Source organism: Bacillus rossius, chromosome 13, assembly GCF_032445375.1.
Source record: "Bacillus rossius redtenbacheri isolate Brsri chromosome 13, Brsri_v3, whole genome shotgun sequence".
Lineage (NCBI taxonomy): Eukaryota > Metazoa > Arthropoda > Insecta > Phasmatodea > Bacillidae > Bacillus > Bacillus rossius.
In genome coordinates this window covers 10,447,783-10,461,456 of record NC_086340.1, presented here as the reverse complement: position 1 = coordinate 10,461,456, position 13,674 = coordinate 10,447,783, and the positions used below count along the sequence as shown (strand labels likewise).

Genomic DNA, 13,674 nt, shown 5'->3' with positions numbered 1-13,674 from the left:
GAATTAATTTTAATTATTCTTTAGTTTTAAATTATTTATAATGTAACTGACCTTACATAACAAACCCGTAACAAATGATGTACAGTAACAACTCACGTAAATTTTTTTGTTACTTATTACTTGCGCAACAATATCAAAATAACAAATAAGACTTTAAAATTAGAAACGTTAAAAACTCACCTAAGTTGGAGGCGGTAATTAAACACCGTTTTAAACAATAATTGAACTAAATAATCACGTATTAGTTCATTTGAATTCTCGCCTATCACGAACAATCACGTGACATCATTATCCAATAAAAAAATAGATACTCGTACGTAAACAAGAAACAATGGTGCACGCACGCCACAGGAATGCGCTGGTTTTGTGCTGAAATTTAAAAATTCAATATCTCCTAAAGTATTTGGAATTTTTAATCTCCGCCGATTTTAATGAAAAGAGGAAGTTGAAGAGCATAAAGTAAAGGTATTTTCGGATTTTTAACATTTTTTTTTTCGGAAATACCGCCCAAGTAAATATTTACCAAATTAAACATTTATATGACTGTTGGGATATTTGTACAATTTCTGTACAAAACTGAAATAGCATTACAGTCAAACCTCATTATTACAAACCTGAAGGGACCATAATTTTAGCACTTTGTAATAACGAGGGTTTGTATTAACCATACTATTGGGATATGACAAAAAAATTGATTGAACTTTAAATGCCTATATTTGCAACCATAAAGAAAAATATATACACTGTTGGTAGTATAAGCTGGCTTCACTACATGCATAACAATTTGTAAACACTGAAGAAAACAAACACAATGCAATACTTACAGAATAAATAATAATACAAACTTCAATAAACTTGCATTCATGACAAATTTTCTATTCAAACATTTGGTTTAAAAAAGCATCAATTCTGGTTTGCACTATTTTTTTCTTATAGGCATTGTTTACCACATTACAAAGCTTATCAAATACCAGTACTGATCAAGTATTGGTTGAGCAGTCTGTATCCAATATTTAACTTTGGTCGTATCTACTGCTGCCGACTCCCCACACATAGTTTTGCCAACAAGATTGTTGCGATCCTTACACCGTTGTAGCCAACCACTGCTGAACTAGTCTCAAATTCCTAACCTCAATGCTAGGTAGTGTGCCTTCTTCTGAATCATAGATCCAGAAATAGGCAAGTTTGCTGCACACATTTCTTCAAACCACTGGAACAAGGTATCTTAAATTTCTTGATGTTTTGGGCCTCGCATTCTTTTTCTTATTGATAATTTGCACGAACTCGCAAAAGCCGATTAAATCTTTTCACGATTTTTTAGTATTGTCGACAACGACGATTGCGAGATGTTAAATTCTCTCACAATTTCAGTTTTCGTTCTCTCTCCATTGTCTACTTCTTCGATAATTTTAACTTTAACTTGCAATGTAAGGTCGTTGCGTTTACGTTTCGCAGTCATTACAAAACAAAACACAATCAAAATTGAGGTTAAGACACACGTGCGTGAACAATGGAAAATATCAGAACGGTTTTCCATAGATTGTTTAAACTTCTACGTATGTACACTTCCGACGACTAATATTAATAAGGTATAGAGTATTTTCCTTTTCGTTTTCCGTTTACAACATGGCATCTTTTCTAGTTTAGTTACTAACATCGCCATTAGAGTTGAACTTTTCATCTTGTTTTTCGACCATTTTGCGCTGTAGGGTACATACATGTATCTTTGGAGACGTTTGTTTACATGACAGTTATGAAGACGTGATTTACTTTAGACTTGGGCTGTGAAATTCGTATTAACCGTTTTCTCATACACGTTAACAGCTACTTGACGGATCAAAACAACTTCGTAATTCATATTAACCGTATTTCGTGTTAAAAGTACTGAATAACATAGGAAAGCCTACCTTATCTTTCTGGGACTGTGAAAGTACTTCGAATTTCGTACTAAGCGGATTCGTATTAATGAGGTTTGACTGTATATGGGTAAATATTTACTTGGGCGGTATTTCCGAAAAAAAATGTTAAAAATCCGAAAATACCTTTATTTAATGATCTTCAAATTCCTCTTTTCATTAAAAGCGGCGGAGATTAGAAATTCCAAATACTTTAAGAGATATCGAATTTTTAAATTTCTTCATATGTAGTTAAGCAGTATTTGCGAGAAAAAAAATTTAAAAATCCGAAAATACCTTTATTATATGCTCTTCAACTTCCTCTTTTCATTAAAAGCGGCGGAGATTAGAAATTCCAAATACTTTAGGAGATATCGAATTTTTAAATTTCAGCAGAAAACCAGCGCATTCCTGTGGCGTGCGTGTACCATTGTTTCTTGTTTACGTACGAGTATCTATTTTTTTATTGGATAATGATGTCACGTGATTGTTCTTGATAGGCCAGAATTCAAATGAACTAATACGTGATTATTTAGTTCAATTATTGTTTAAAACGGTGTTTAATTACCGCCTCCAACTTAGGTGAGTTTTTAACGTTTCTAATTTTAAAGTCTTATTTGTTATTTTGATATTGTTGCGCAAGTAATAAGTAACAAAAAAATTTACGTGAGTTGTAACTGTACATCCTTTGTTACGGGTTTGTTAGGTAAGGTCAGTTACATTATAAATAATTTAAAACTAAAGAATAATTAAAATTAATTCACATTATTTTTAATATCACCTTAGTTTGAATGTATTTATAATGTAACTGACCTGACCTAATTGACCATTTTAGTTTACTGTTCACCCTCTGTCCGGGTTTATTGGTCAGGTCAGTTACATTATAAATATTTTAAAACTAAACAGCCATTAAAATTAATTCACAAAATAATTTTTAATGTCGGCTTAGTTTGAAAGTATTAATAATGTAACTGACCTGACCTAATCAACCATTTTATTAATTACGCATTCACGATTCACGTATTCACGAACACACGGCAAAATAACAAAAATGACGCCGCTCGAATGGTTCCACAGGTCTTGTATTGCAAAATTAAAAAATTTGATATCTCCTAAAGTATTTGGAATTTCTTATCTCCGCCGCTTTTAATGAAAAGAGGAAGTTGAAGAGCATATGTTAAAGGTATTTTCGGATTTTTAACATTTTTTTTTTTTTGCAAATACCGCTCAACTACATATGATGAAATTTAAAAATTCGATATCTCCTAAAGTATTTGGAATTTCTTACCTCTGCCACTTTTAATGAAAAGAGGAAGTTGAAGAGCATAAAATAAAGGTATTTTCGGATTTTTAACTTTTTTTTTCCGGAAATACCGCCCAAGTAAATATTTATCCTGTTTATGTATGTATGAATTTTTAGATTTCAAACAAATGAGGATATTAATTTTAACATTTTTTTGTATGAAAATTCTTATTTCGTAATAATAGATGCTGGATGCTAATTTTTCCATCCCCTAAATGTGGGTATTGTTTCCCTGAATATTTATGGAATGGCAAATGTGGTCGTGTTTATTTCATAATAATAGATGCTGGATGCTAATTTTTCCATCCCCTAAATGTGGGTATTGTTTCCCTGAATATTTATGGAATGGCAAATCTGGTCATATTTATTTCATAATAGATGCTGGATGCTAATTTTTCCATCCCCTAAATGTGGGTATTGTTTCCCTGAATATTTATGGAATGGCAAATGTGGTCATGTTTATTTCATAATAATAGATGCTGGATGCTAATTTTTCCATCCCCTAAATGTGGGTATTGTTTCCCTGAATATTTATGGAATGGCAAATGTGGTAGTGTTTATTTCATAATAATAGATGCTGGATGCTAATTTTTCCATCCCCTAAATGTGGGTATTGTTTCCCTGAATATTTATGGAATGGCAAATGTGGTCGTGTTTATTTCATAATAATAGAATAGATGCTGGATGCTAATTTTTCCATCCCCTAAATATGGGTGTTGTTTCCCTGAACATCTATGGAATGGCAAACGTGTTCGTGTGAACAGGGCGAGCCGCCGCTGTACCGGGACTTCCACACGGCGACTGCGATCGGGCACCTGATGTACATATTCGGGGGACGCGGCGACCAGAACGAGCCGATGGTGGACCACCCCGACGAGGTGTACTGCAACAAGATCATGTACTTCGACACGAGGACGAGCCGCTGGCACTGCCCCAAGACGACGGGCGAGGTGCCGGTGGGACGCCGCAGTCACTCAGCGTGTGAGTACGCCGAAGCACGTTCGCCTCCCGTCGCTCTTGCTTGCTGTTCTGTTACGGACCTGATGGAGCAGCGACGGGGGGCAATCACCCTTTCCCACAAACCCCATACCTTAAAATAAACTGTAAATATAAAAAAAAATTCTAAAATGTCAGGAATACTTCGAAATAGCCTAAGGGGTTGTTATATAGCATTACAAAATTTCTGACACCCAATTTGACTGGTAGGTAGGCCTGTTCCATACCTTCCACTCAAAATTTGTCAGTTCCCTTCCCCCGAGTGGGCTCTCTCAAAATTTGAAGCAGGGTCCGCTTCGGTTTGTAATACAAATAGTACTCAAATTAATAACTTGCTCGGACCTTTGATGTATTAGATTAAAATTGATTGTGTCGCTGATAATACTGATTCAATGAGTACTTGCTACGTTAGAAATATCAATGGTACTGCCATTAAGATAACTAGAAAATAAAAATCGGATTTTATATGCCCCCCTTCCCTCCACAAAAAAAAATAACATTCAGAGCTAAATCATTTGGATGAATTTTTTTGCAAATTTTGTTTTATATGTTTGAGCACAGTCATAATTGTGTGTAGACACACATTTTTTTAATGGTTCCATTTCTTCTTTTGTTTTTAGTTACATTTGGAAACTACTTGTACATATTTGGCGGTTTTAATGGAATACGGTGCGAGCACTTCAACGACATCTACAGATTTTCACCAGGTAAGGAAAGAATTGTGAACTCTTATTACATATTTTTGTAAATAAATTGAACTATGTATGTTATTATGAAAATTTCTAAATAAGACTTTTTTAGAGTTATACAGTGAAATCTTATTACAACATGTCTGAAAAACCCACCTTTTTGGTATTTAATAATGGAAGTACTTTGTACTGAACTGTTACTAAATGTGAAACATTTTAGTATTCTCATAGTTATCTGAAAATATATACTTTAAAGTGGGGTACTTCATAATGAGGTCTAACTGCGCAATTTATGTCATAGCAATGTGTCGGCTCAATCTTTTTTCCAGTTCTTGATTGTAGGTTAACCTCCACCATCTCAACCTCAATCATCAGTTACACCAAAGACACAGTAGGTCCTCATAAATGGTGCATTTATTGTTTTAATATGACTTCTCAGCACCCAACTGTACCACAATCCGACCACAAACAAGTCACCTAAGCTTCATGTCTCGATAGATGGCCAATATCCTGTGGCACAGCAATATCTAGTAATACATGTTACCCACTTTTTTTTTCCGCTGGGTCAGTATTTAATTTAGGCACACCAATAAAACGTATTTGAGAAAAATTGTAAATATTTGTTTACAAGAGGTCAAGTAAATGATTAAAAAATAAATAAATAAAAAATAAAGCAGCAGTAGCAACACAGCAAAGAATGCAAAAGTTAACTAACCCTGAAAGTTTCTTACTTTTCTCTCCAGAACTGCTGCTGATACGCGTGAACGGTGGAATACAAAACGTTTGCTGAATACTTGGGTGTCGATGGAAACAAATACGCGGTGAAGGAAGCGAAAAAAACTGTTAAAGAAAGAGAGCATAATAGTGTTTGTTGATTCATCACATAATTAATTTGGTGCATTACTAGTTCATTGCATTGTGTTTTAACGCTACACAGGTGCTTTGCCATTATGTGCGCATGGAAATAGAAAGTCAGAAATTATTATTTTTTGTGTTTATATAGGTTATGAAAATATGTACAGTGGCACAGTTAACCTGCAAACCGGATTAACCCGCAACCGGATAATCGGGAGTCTGCTGTAATTGGTTCAGCACGAGTAAATTTATCAACATAATAAGTTGCCTTTTTAATTTTAGCTTTGCTTTCTGTTGTATGGGCAGGGGCGTAGGAACCAGGGGGGAAAGGGGGGACGTGTCCCCCTGAACTTTTTGGGTGGAGGGGACTGTCCCCCCCAACTTTCTAGACCGTGATATTTTTATTTTATAATATTATTCTGCCCAACTTTATTTGTAATTTCTTTACTCTCAAATTTTATCTTAAGGAAACAATAATAATTTTAACATCGATGCATCCAATGGTTAGATACAGAAACTGCTTAAAAAATGCTATTTTGCACTTTTAAAATCAAAATTTTCCGGTGGAGGACCCCGGACCCCCCCCCCCCCCCCGTCTTAGTAAGAGGGGAATGGGTTTACATGACATAAAAATCATTATTTGTGTGTGTCCCCCCCCCCCCCCCCCCCCAACTTTATGAACACAGCTACGCCAATGTGTATGGGGGTGTGTGTGCATATATTTTTTCTCTTACCAGAGACGAACGAGTGGAACGCGGTCCACACGTTCGGGAAGCCCCCGAGCAAGCGGCGACGCCAGTCGTGCATCGTGGTGGGGCACCGCATGTTCCTGTTCGGGGGCACCAGCCCCATCTCGCCCAACTACACGGACGTCTACTACAACCACGCGGGCGGGTTTGACGACATGGACACCGCAGACTCCAAGCTCATGGACCACAGCGACATGTACGTGCTGGATTTCGGTAAGTGCTTCTTCTGCGGTGACGCTCTCCAGAGAAAACATACATACCACCGCTTGAAATTTTTTATTTATCCTACAAAAAAAAAAAAAAGTATATTATACAATTTCTGTTACTGAGCAGAGAAATTGGTTTAACATCTTTGAAATTAAGATAACCTACATATAGTTTTTTCTAAATATTCTGCATGTTCCAATGAGTCATTAAACCATTCACGTTTTACATCTTTGAAATTAAGATAACCTACATATAGTTTTTTTCTAAATATTCTGCATGTTCCAATGAGTCATTAAATCGTTCACGTTTTACGTAAGTTCACGTTTAAGAACCTAAACATTCACACCCACAGATCCTTAACTTGGCATACAAAAAAAGGTTAATTACGTACTTAGGTTGCGAGGAAGTCGGGAAAAGTTGGACTTCCTGTTGATAAAATATATTTTATAACTTGTCAACATGTGTGTAAAGTGATATTCAGCTGTGCAGATAAGAGCCATTAAGAAAATTAAATTTTTGAAAAACCAGAATGTAACTCAGTATTTTAATTTTTAATAATAGAGAATATAATTTTTTTTCTTTTTGTGACATGCAAACATAATATGCTCAACGTAGTTGGTAAAATAAGTAATCACAGAAAAGTTATGGTTTAGAGTCCATTCTGTTTAAAAATTTGTTTCTGTATTAGGTAACTTACAAATGTGTTCAAATTTACAACCCTTTCTCAAGTCGAGGACTTGGTGTGAACATCACGCGCCGTGTAAGCTGTAAACATCATGTGCGGTTTGAGATGAAAGTTTGATCTGGCCGTGCTTTTCAAATTTCAGCCCCAACGCTGTTCATGCTGTGCCTTTTGACGGTACTCGAAAACAACCTGGACACAAGCACGCTGCCCGACATCATCAAGTAAGTGTCCCGTGCCCTTCTGCCGAGGCAGTCCAAACGACCAGTAACGTGCCTGTTTCAAACAGTCGAGCATCACGGGTGCTCAACCTTTCAACACTTGACAGGTTGGCGACTGATCAGTAAAGTCACCAAAAAAAAAAAGCAAGGAAACTGAATGACTGGTCACGAATGTCACAGAAAGCTGAAAGCAAGATAACTTTTTTATTTTCAGCAAAGTAGTATTAAATTCTATTAAAAGGTCAGGGAAAAGTCCTGAAATTGGTTTACAAGGTATGTGTAGACACCTGTAATAGCCGAATAGCGTAGGCATCCCAGAAGACTGTAAATAAAATTGACCAAAAGTGATGCAAAATGCCTGTACCTTGGGTTTTCTCAATAGTTTCGTACCTCTTGACAGAAAGATTATCATCACTTTAATTCAATAACCTAATAAAAGTTAGTAAGGTGTAATTTTATTACTAATTTTGGATTTAATCCCGAATTTTTAATACTAACTTTGGATGTAATGCCTAATTTTTAGCTTAGAGTGTGAGATTATTTGTGTAATGAGATAGATTATTAGGGATGTGCGAAAGTGACTTTATCCACACGAAATGAAAGTGAAAGAAAATTTATCAAGTTTCGCGAAAGTGAAACGAAAATGAATTTTTCTATGAGATAAATATATTCTTAACGAAAGTTAAGCGAAATTTTTTAATTAACAAAGAAAAAAAGTGCCCCAAAATTTGCTCTTCAGTAATAAATTCTATTACATAAATCATTTTGGTACCTTTTGATGTATATATAAATATTACTATTTAATAAAATCAACATCCGCCCTAGACCACACAACACAGCCCCATGTCACTCGTAAATTTCAAGAATCAATCCAGATCTTTCAGCGCACAGACTATTTCCTTTACAGTCGTAATGTCGCAGTCTATGATAATATATTTATCACGTGCATGGTACTGATGAAAAAATACGTGAATACTGCGGAACGGCCGCCATCTTGCACCACTGTCACACATGGCTAGCTCAGGAAGCTGTAAACTAGGCAAGGGACATGGTCAAAACAAAACATAACAAATGGTTGCTGCCAAGTGGTCATTACATGCAGTGACTTGTTGACCTTTTTGTCTAATTGGCTGTATATTATGAGGATTATATATGCCAGTCAGAGTATGTAAAATTTAAATAAAGCAGACGACAATGTTTTTGTTTGGCTGTGCGCGAATAAAAGTAGGTACGTTCTTTGTTTATGTGTATACGGTAAATACTAAATAGTGTACTAACAGTTCTGGAATGTATGCTTTACGAATATAGTACCTACACTACTGTTTGAAAGCAAATGAATCAGGTAATTTTTCAAATATTGCATGATTTTGTTTTGATACCTAGACCTACTGTAATCACGGTTGATTTTTGTTTACTTTATCTGCCATGTTTGTTCAAATTATGATTTTACCGTATTTTCATTAACGTGAGTTTTTTTCATCACCACGTAAATTAATCTTAATGGAAATCTTTTTTCTAATTAATGTCTTTATATGATTTGCATATGTTATTACATTATTAGTAATAACAAGCAAATCATATAAAGACATTACAGTAGAATCTCAGTGCTAAGTACTTACAGGTACCTCAAGTTTTTGTACTTAGCACTGAAACATGCATACATATCTTTACAAAGAGAAAAATATATATAAAAAAAATAGCTACAGGAGAGCCGCAATGCCATGTGTATTCGCAACTGCGACTTGCTTTTTTCCCCGTGTCTAGTTCTCTGAGTATATCCACTTTTTCCTTAAGCGTGAATTGCTTTCGTTTCTTTTTATCTCCAGGATCATTCATATCGTAGCACAAATACAATGCGGTGTCTAAATAACGTAACCTGAAAATAAACTCAACAATAACAATAAACAATCCCGGCACAGACATCAAACAGTATTTTTAGCGTAGCGTAACACTTTTGTCTAAATAATTAATTGTACTGCAACATGTTTGTTTTGACAGTTTAATTATTTATTATTATTTACGATTTATTTTATTTTTGTTTGCTCTATGTATAATATCATTTATTTTCAGAAACGGCAATATTTGGTTATGTATGTCTATGGAAAAGTGATTCTTTGGATTTTTACCGGACTATTTGAACGAGGTATTGTTGATACCCCTCTAAGGACTAATGGACTTGAAAACTGTAAACGGTAAAATTAACGCCGTAATTTTATTATGTAAATTATTAATTTTAATATTTATGTATTTGAATTTTAAGTGAAATTTTGTTATCCGCGCAATTGTTGCGTTCGGAGTTTACGTTTTCGGTAAGAAATTAGGTAACTGAAACGGTCCTTTTGGCCAATCACGGGCCACCATTTAAAAGTGAGTCTTACTGGTTATTTTGAGGAAACTAGTAAGAAAGGGAGTTCTACAATGGCCAGCTGAATGAGCGGCAACTTCGTGACGTCGGCGAATTTAAATCCTGAAAATTAGCTATCTAGCATCAGGCATCCCGGATAGTGGATGATAATTATGAACCATTAGGGAGTTAAGAACATTTAAATAGGATTTATCTAAAAAGATAAATATCATAGGAGTGATTAACGTGAGTAATAAAAGTGCCCAGATTTTTTGTGCCCTAATCTTATGCACGAATCACGAAACTCCCGTTTTTACGTCACATCGTCGCCGAAACTTATTATAAACATTGATTTCATGAATTAAATTGACTTTATAGAGGATTTAAATAATACTTGGACATAAATTTTACGAATTTACACATTAATTAACAGACTCAGTGGTCCTATAGATGAGAGGCTCTGAGCTCTGCCGATGATTTTGAACCTATCTAGCCGAGGTAAATTGATTTAAGTTCCCTAAAAAAAAAAAACATTAATTAAAAACTGTGTAGTGTCAACGAACCCGAATTAAGACTTTTGAAAATATTTAAATGTGCGCAACATAACTCCTGGTAATTGAACTTTTATTGAATTACTATGATGTCACCGTTAAGTTAGGTTGTTGTTTTGGATATGAATAATAATTAAATATATTAATAAGATTGAAATCTTTTAAATCGTTTTTTACATTGGAAATAAAATAATTCTATATTTAATATTCACAGTGTTGTGTTGTGTTATTTGTAATTCCACCTACTCCAGTGTGTATTTATGTATGTTCCATATCAATCAAATAACACCTAACTGTGACTTACCTTATGTCAACATTACCAGTGAAGAGTCACACAATTTAAGAAATCTAATTTATTACACAGTTTTATTCAGCCCAACGTTTAAGTGTGTGTGTGGAGCCTACTAAGCAGCACGAAAGTAGCTCTACATATTTAATTGGCTACCCTAGCGGGGCCTAAACAACTAAGAAGGTTCCCGCACATATTTATTTGGAGCCCATACGGTGGGGCCGATTTTGAGGTTAAGGGACACCTCAACAATTTTTTTGTGTAAATTCTGTACCATCCGAGTACTGTGTGCAAGTGCACTATTTGTGTAACGCATTATTTTTTTCAATTACTTCCTTGCACACCACTATGGCCGACGAACAAAACAAATACTTTCTTAGAGAAAGATCACGAAGTGTAGGGGAGGAGTATGCTACTGCACAAACCTCAAGCAGTGAGTCGAATCCTTCATCATCTGCAGGGAATTCGCCTGTAGTCACCTGTGAGGAAAGGTTAGGGCGGCTCACATCTCCCCTAATCATGGAGCAGGAAAACATAAATGACACTGTTCTACACACAATTGCACCCCAGGATAGCACTCCTACTCCACCACCAGTGACACTAGAGTCACTGATACAGATCTTGCTGCAGACAAATGCTCAGATGAAGCAGAACGACTCTAAATTGGAAAAAAACAACACCGTTCTCACTGAAAAACTAGAGCAAAACAACACTGCTCTCACTGAAAAACTAGAGCAAAATAACATCAATCTCACGGCTGAGTTGAGGGCTGGATTGGAACAGACCAATGCTGCCATGGAACAGAACAATGCCAGCCTAAGGAATCTCGAGCACAGCATCGAGGTTAGACTCTTGCAACAACATGAGGAGATTCAGCAGATAGCCGAACAGGTCTCCCAATACAACAGCAGGGTAGATGGGTTGGAATCCCACGTCACGTCCCTGAGGAACATGATGGCCAACGAGCATCGAGGACAGGCCAACGCCAGGGAAGAGGTGCGTGAGCACATCCAGCACCTGGAGAGTAGGCTTGGTGACTTCGAGGTGGCCACAGCTACGCTGAGGGACAGGTTTGAAAATCTATCTGTCCAACCGAGCCCTACAGCTGCATCAGCTGGTAGTATAGGCCAGGCCCAGGCAAGCGAGTGCCATGGACCTACTGTTCCAACACTGCCCACCACAAGCAAGCAACAGGGCGGCACCGAGTGCTACACTGAGCACCTGCCCCAGGAACCGTCACGTGTCACCCCCATCACTCATCGGCCAAGTAGCAGGACGTTTGTAAACACGTCGAGTATGGACCCTGCTACTCTGATCCACCACCCGGCCAAGCATTGGGCAGAGGCCATGCCCACGTTTTCAGGAAGGGTTACCGAGAACCCTATACGGTTCTTGAAGCGCTTTGAGGAATATGCGGCCACGTTCAATCTCAGCGAGGCTGAGGTACTAAAATGCCTCAACAGTGCGTTGAAAGGGCAGGCTTTCTACTGGTGGGAAATGCTGAGTGCAACCACCAGTAGCTACAATCACTTCCAGGCCATGTTCCGCCAGCAGTATTGGAGTCTGCGCATTCAGAGCAATCTGCGTGCCCAGCTCCATACTGAGAGGTATGACCCCAGGAAGGGCACAACGCTGGAAGCCCACCTCTCAACAATGTTTGAGAAAACTAGATACCTCGACTTGCCCATGACGGACGAGGAGTTCGTAGCGGCAATACTCACTCAGTTGCCGCTGCGCTACCAAAAGCAGTTGTCCGGCCTGACGTACCGAGACGTCACAGAGTTCAGAGAGAGGCTCCTGAACTACGACAAGCTGGAGAAAATGGACAGGACGCCAGCACCCAAGGAGGACCACGAGAGGGTACCCCAGCAGAACCGCCAGCCACCCCTGAATAACTATTGGCAAAACAGGGACAACAAGCCAAGGGACAACCGTCAGGCAGCTGTCCACACTATGACGTGGCAACCCAAGGGCAGAGAGCAAAGCTCATATGGCCGGTACGCTATGAGCCAACGCAAAGGCCCCTACAACAAGAGGAAGACCTGGTGGTCAAATACGAGGAACTATCATAGCGACGAAGAGATGTACCAGCGCAAGAGGAAGGACGACCGCAACGACAACCGCCGCCGCTCCTACTCGCCTGAAGTACGGCCTCCCAGGGAGTCCCGTGACCGACGCCCAAGATCCTCGTCTGAAGACGAGAGAGAGTACGCGAGGAAGTACCGCAAGACGGAGGAACCTCGATACCAGGGCCGGCACGAAGAAACCCGAATGCCACCCCACCATTATTCCCCCCAGACGACAGAGAATCATGGCGGCCAAGCCCATAATAGCCAGTTCTCTGGAAACAAGCAACGCTACCAGAACGCGACATTTCCACCACCATTCCAGGCGCAGCATCCAGGACATCAAGCTGCATACTACCAGAGAGGGGAAGTGAACCCGGTAGCAGCCGAGTTCAAGGCTGCAGTGTCCAGCGTCGCAGGACCAAGTAATTGGAACCACAAAGAACAACAACAACGTGTTCCAGGTGGACGTGCCAACCAGGGCACGTTAAACTAGAACGGGTTTCAGTTGGATCGCCCCGAACAGAAACCCACTATTCAGGCTCAGGGGTACATAACGACAAAACTCCAATTTACAGCTGCATCAGCTACGATAAATTTATATGCACTGTTATGCTAAGAGAAAGTGAAAGGGACTTTCTCTATAATGAAAATGATGAAAATAGGGTTCATCAAGTTTGTACAGTTTGTCCACATGTGACATTAAAAATTGAAGAATGCAACGTGGATGCATTAATTGACAGTGGCGCTGAAGTCACGTGTATCAGTGAGGAGTTGGTGAACTACCTCGAGCATCAGGGCATCATACTACCCAAGATACCAGTACC

At 38.1% G+C, this 13,674-nt stretch overlaps 1 protein-coding gene across 3 annotated transcripts in view; it reads left to right on the top strand.

The window, feature by feature from the left end:
• The window catches only part of LOC134538233 (kelch domain-containing protein 3), a 30,474-nt gene that overhangs the window by 4,993 nt on the left and 11,807 nt on the right, over positions 1–13,674 (top strand). For all 3 annotated transcript variants that reach the window (XM_063379377.1, XM_063379378.1, XM_063379379.1), the window contains exons 6-9: positions 3,963–4,179; positions 4,815–4,901; positions 6,476–6,700; positions 7,522–7,600. In XM_063379377.1, coding sequence (XP_063235447.1) covers positions 3,963–4,179; positions 4,815–4,901; positions 6,476–6,700; positions 7,522–7,600 — 608 coding nt within the window. The remainder of the gene's footprint in view (positions 1–3,962; positions 4,180–4,814; positions 4,902–6,475; positions 6,701–7,521; positions 7,601–13,674) is intronic.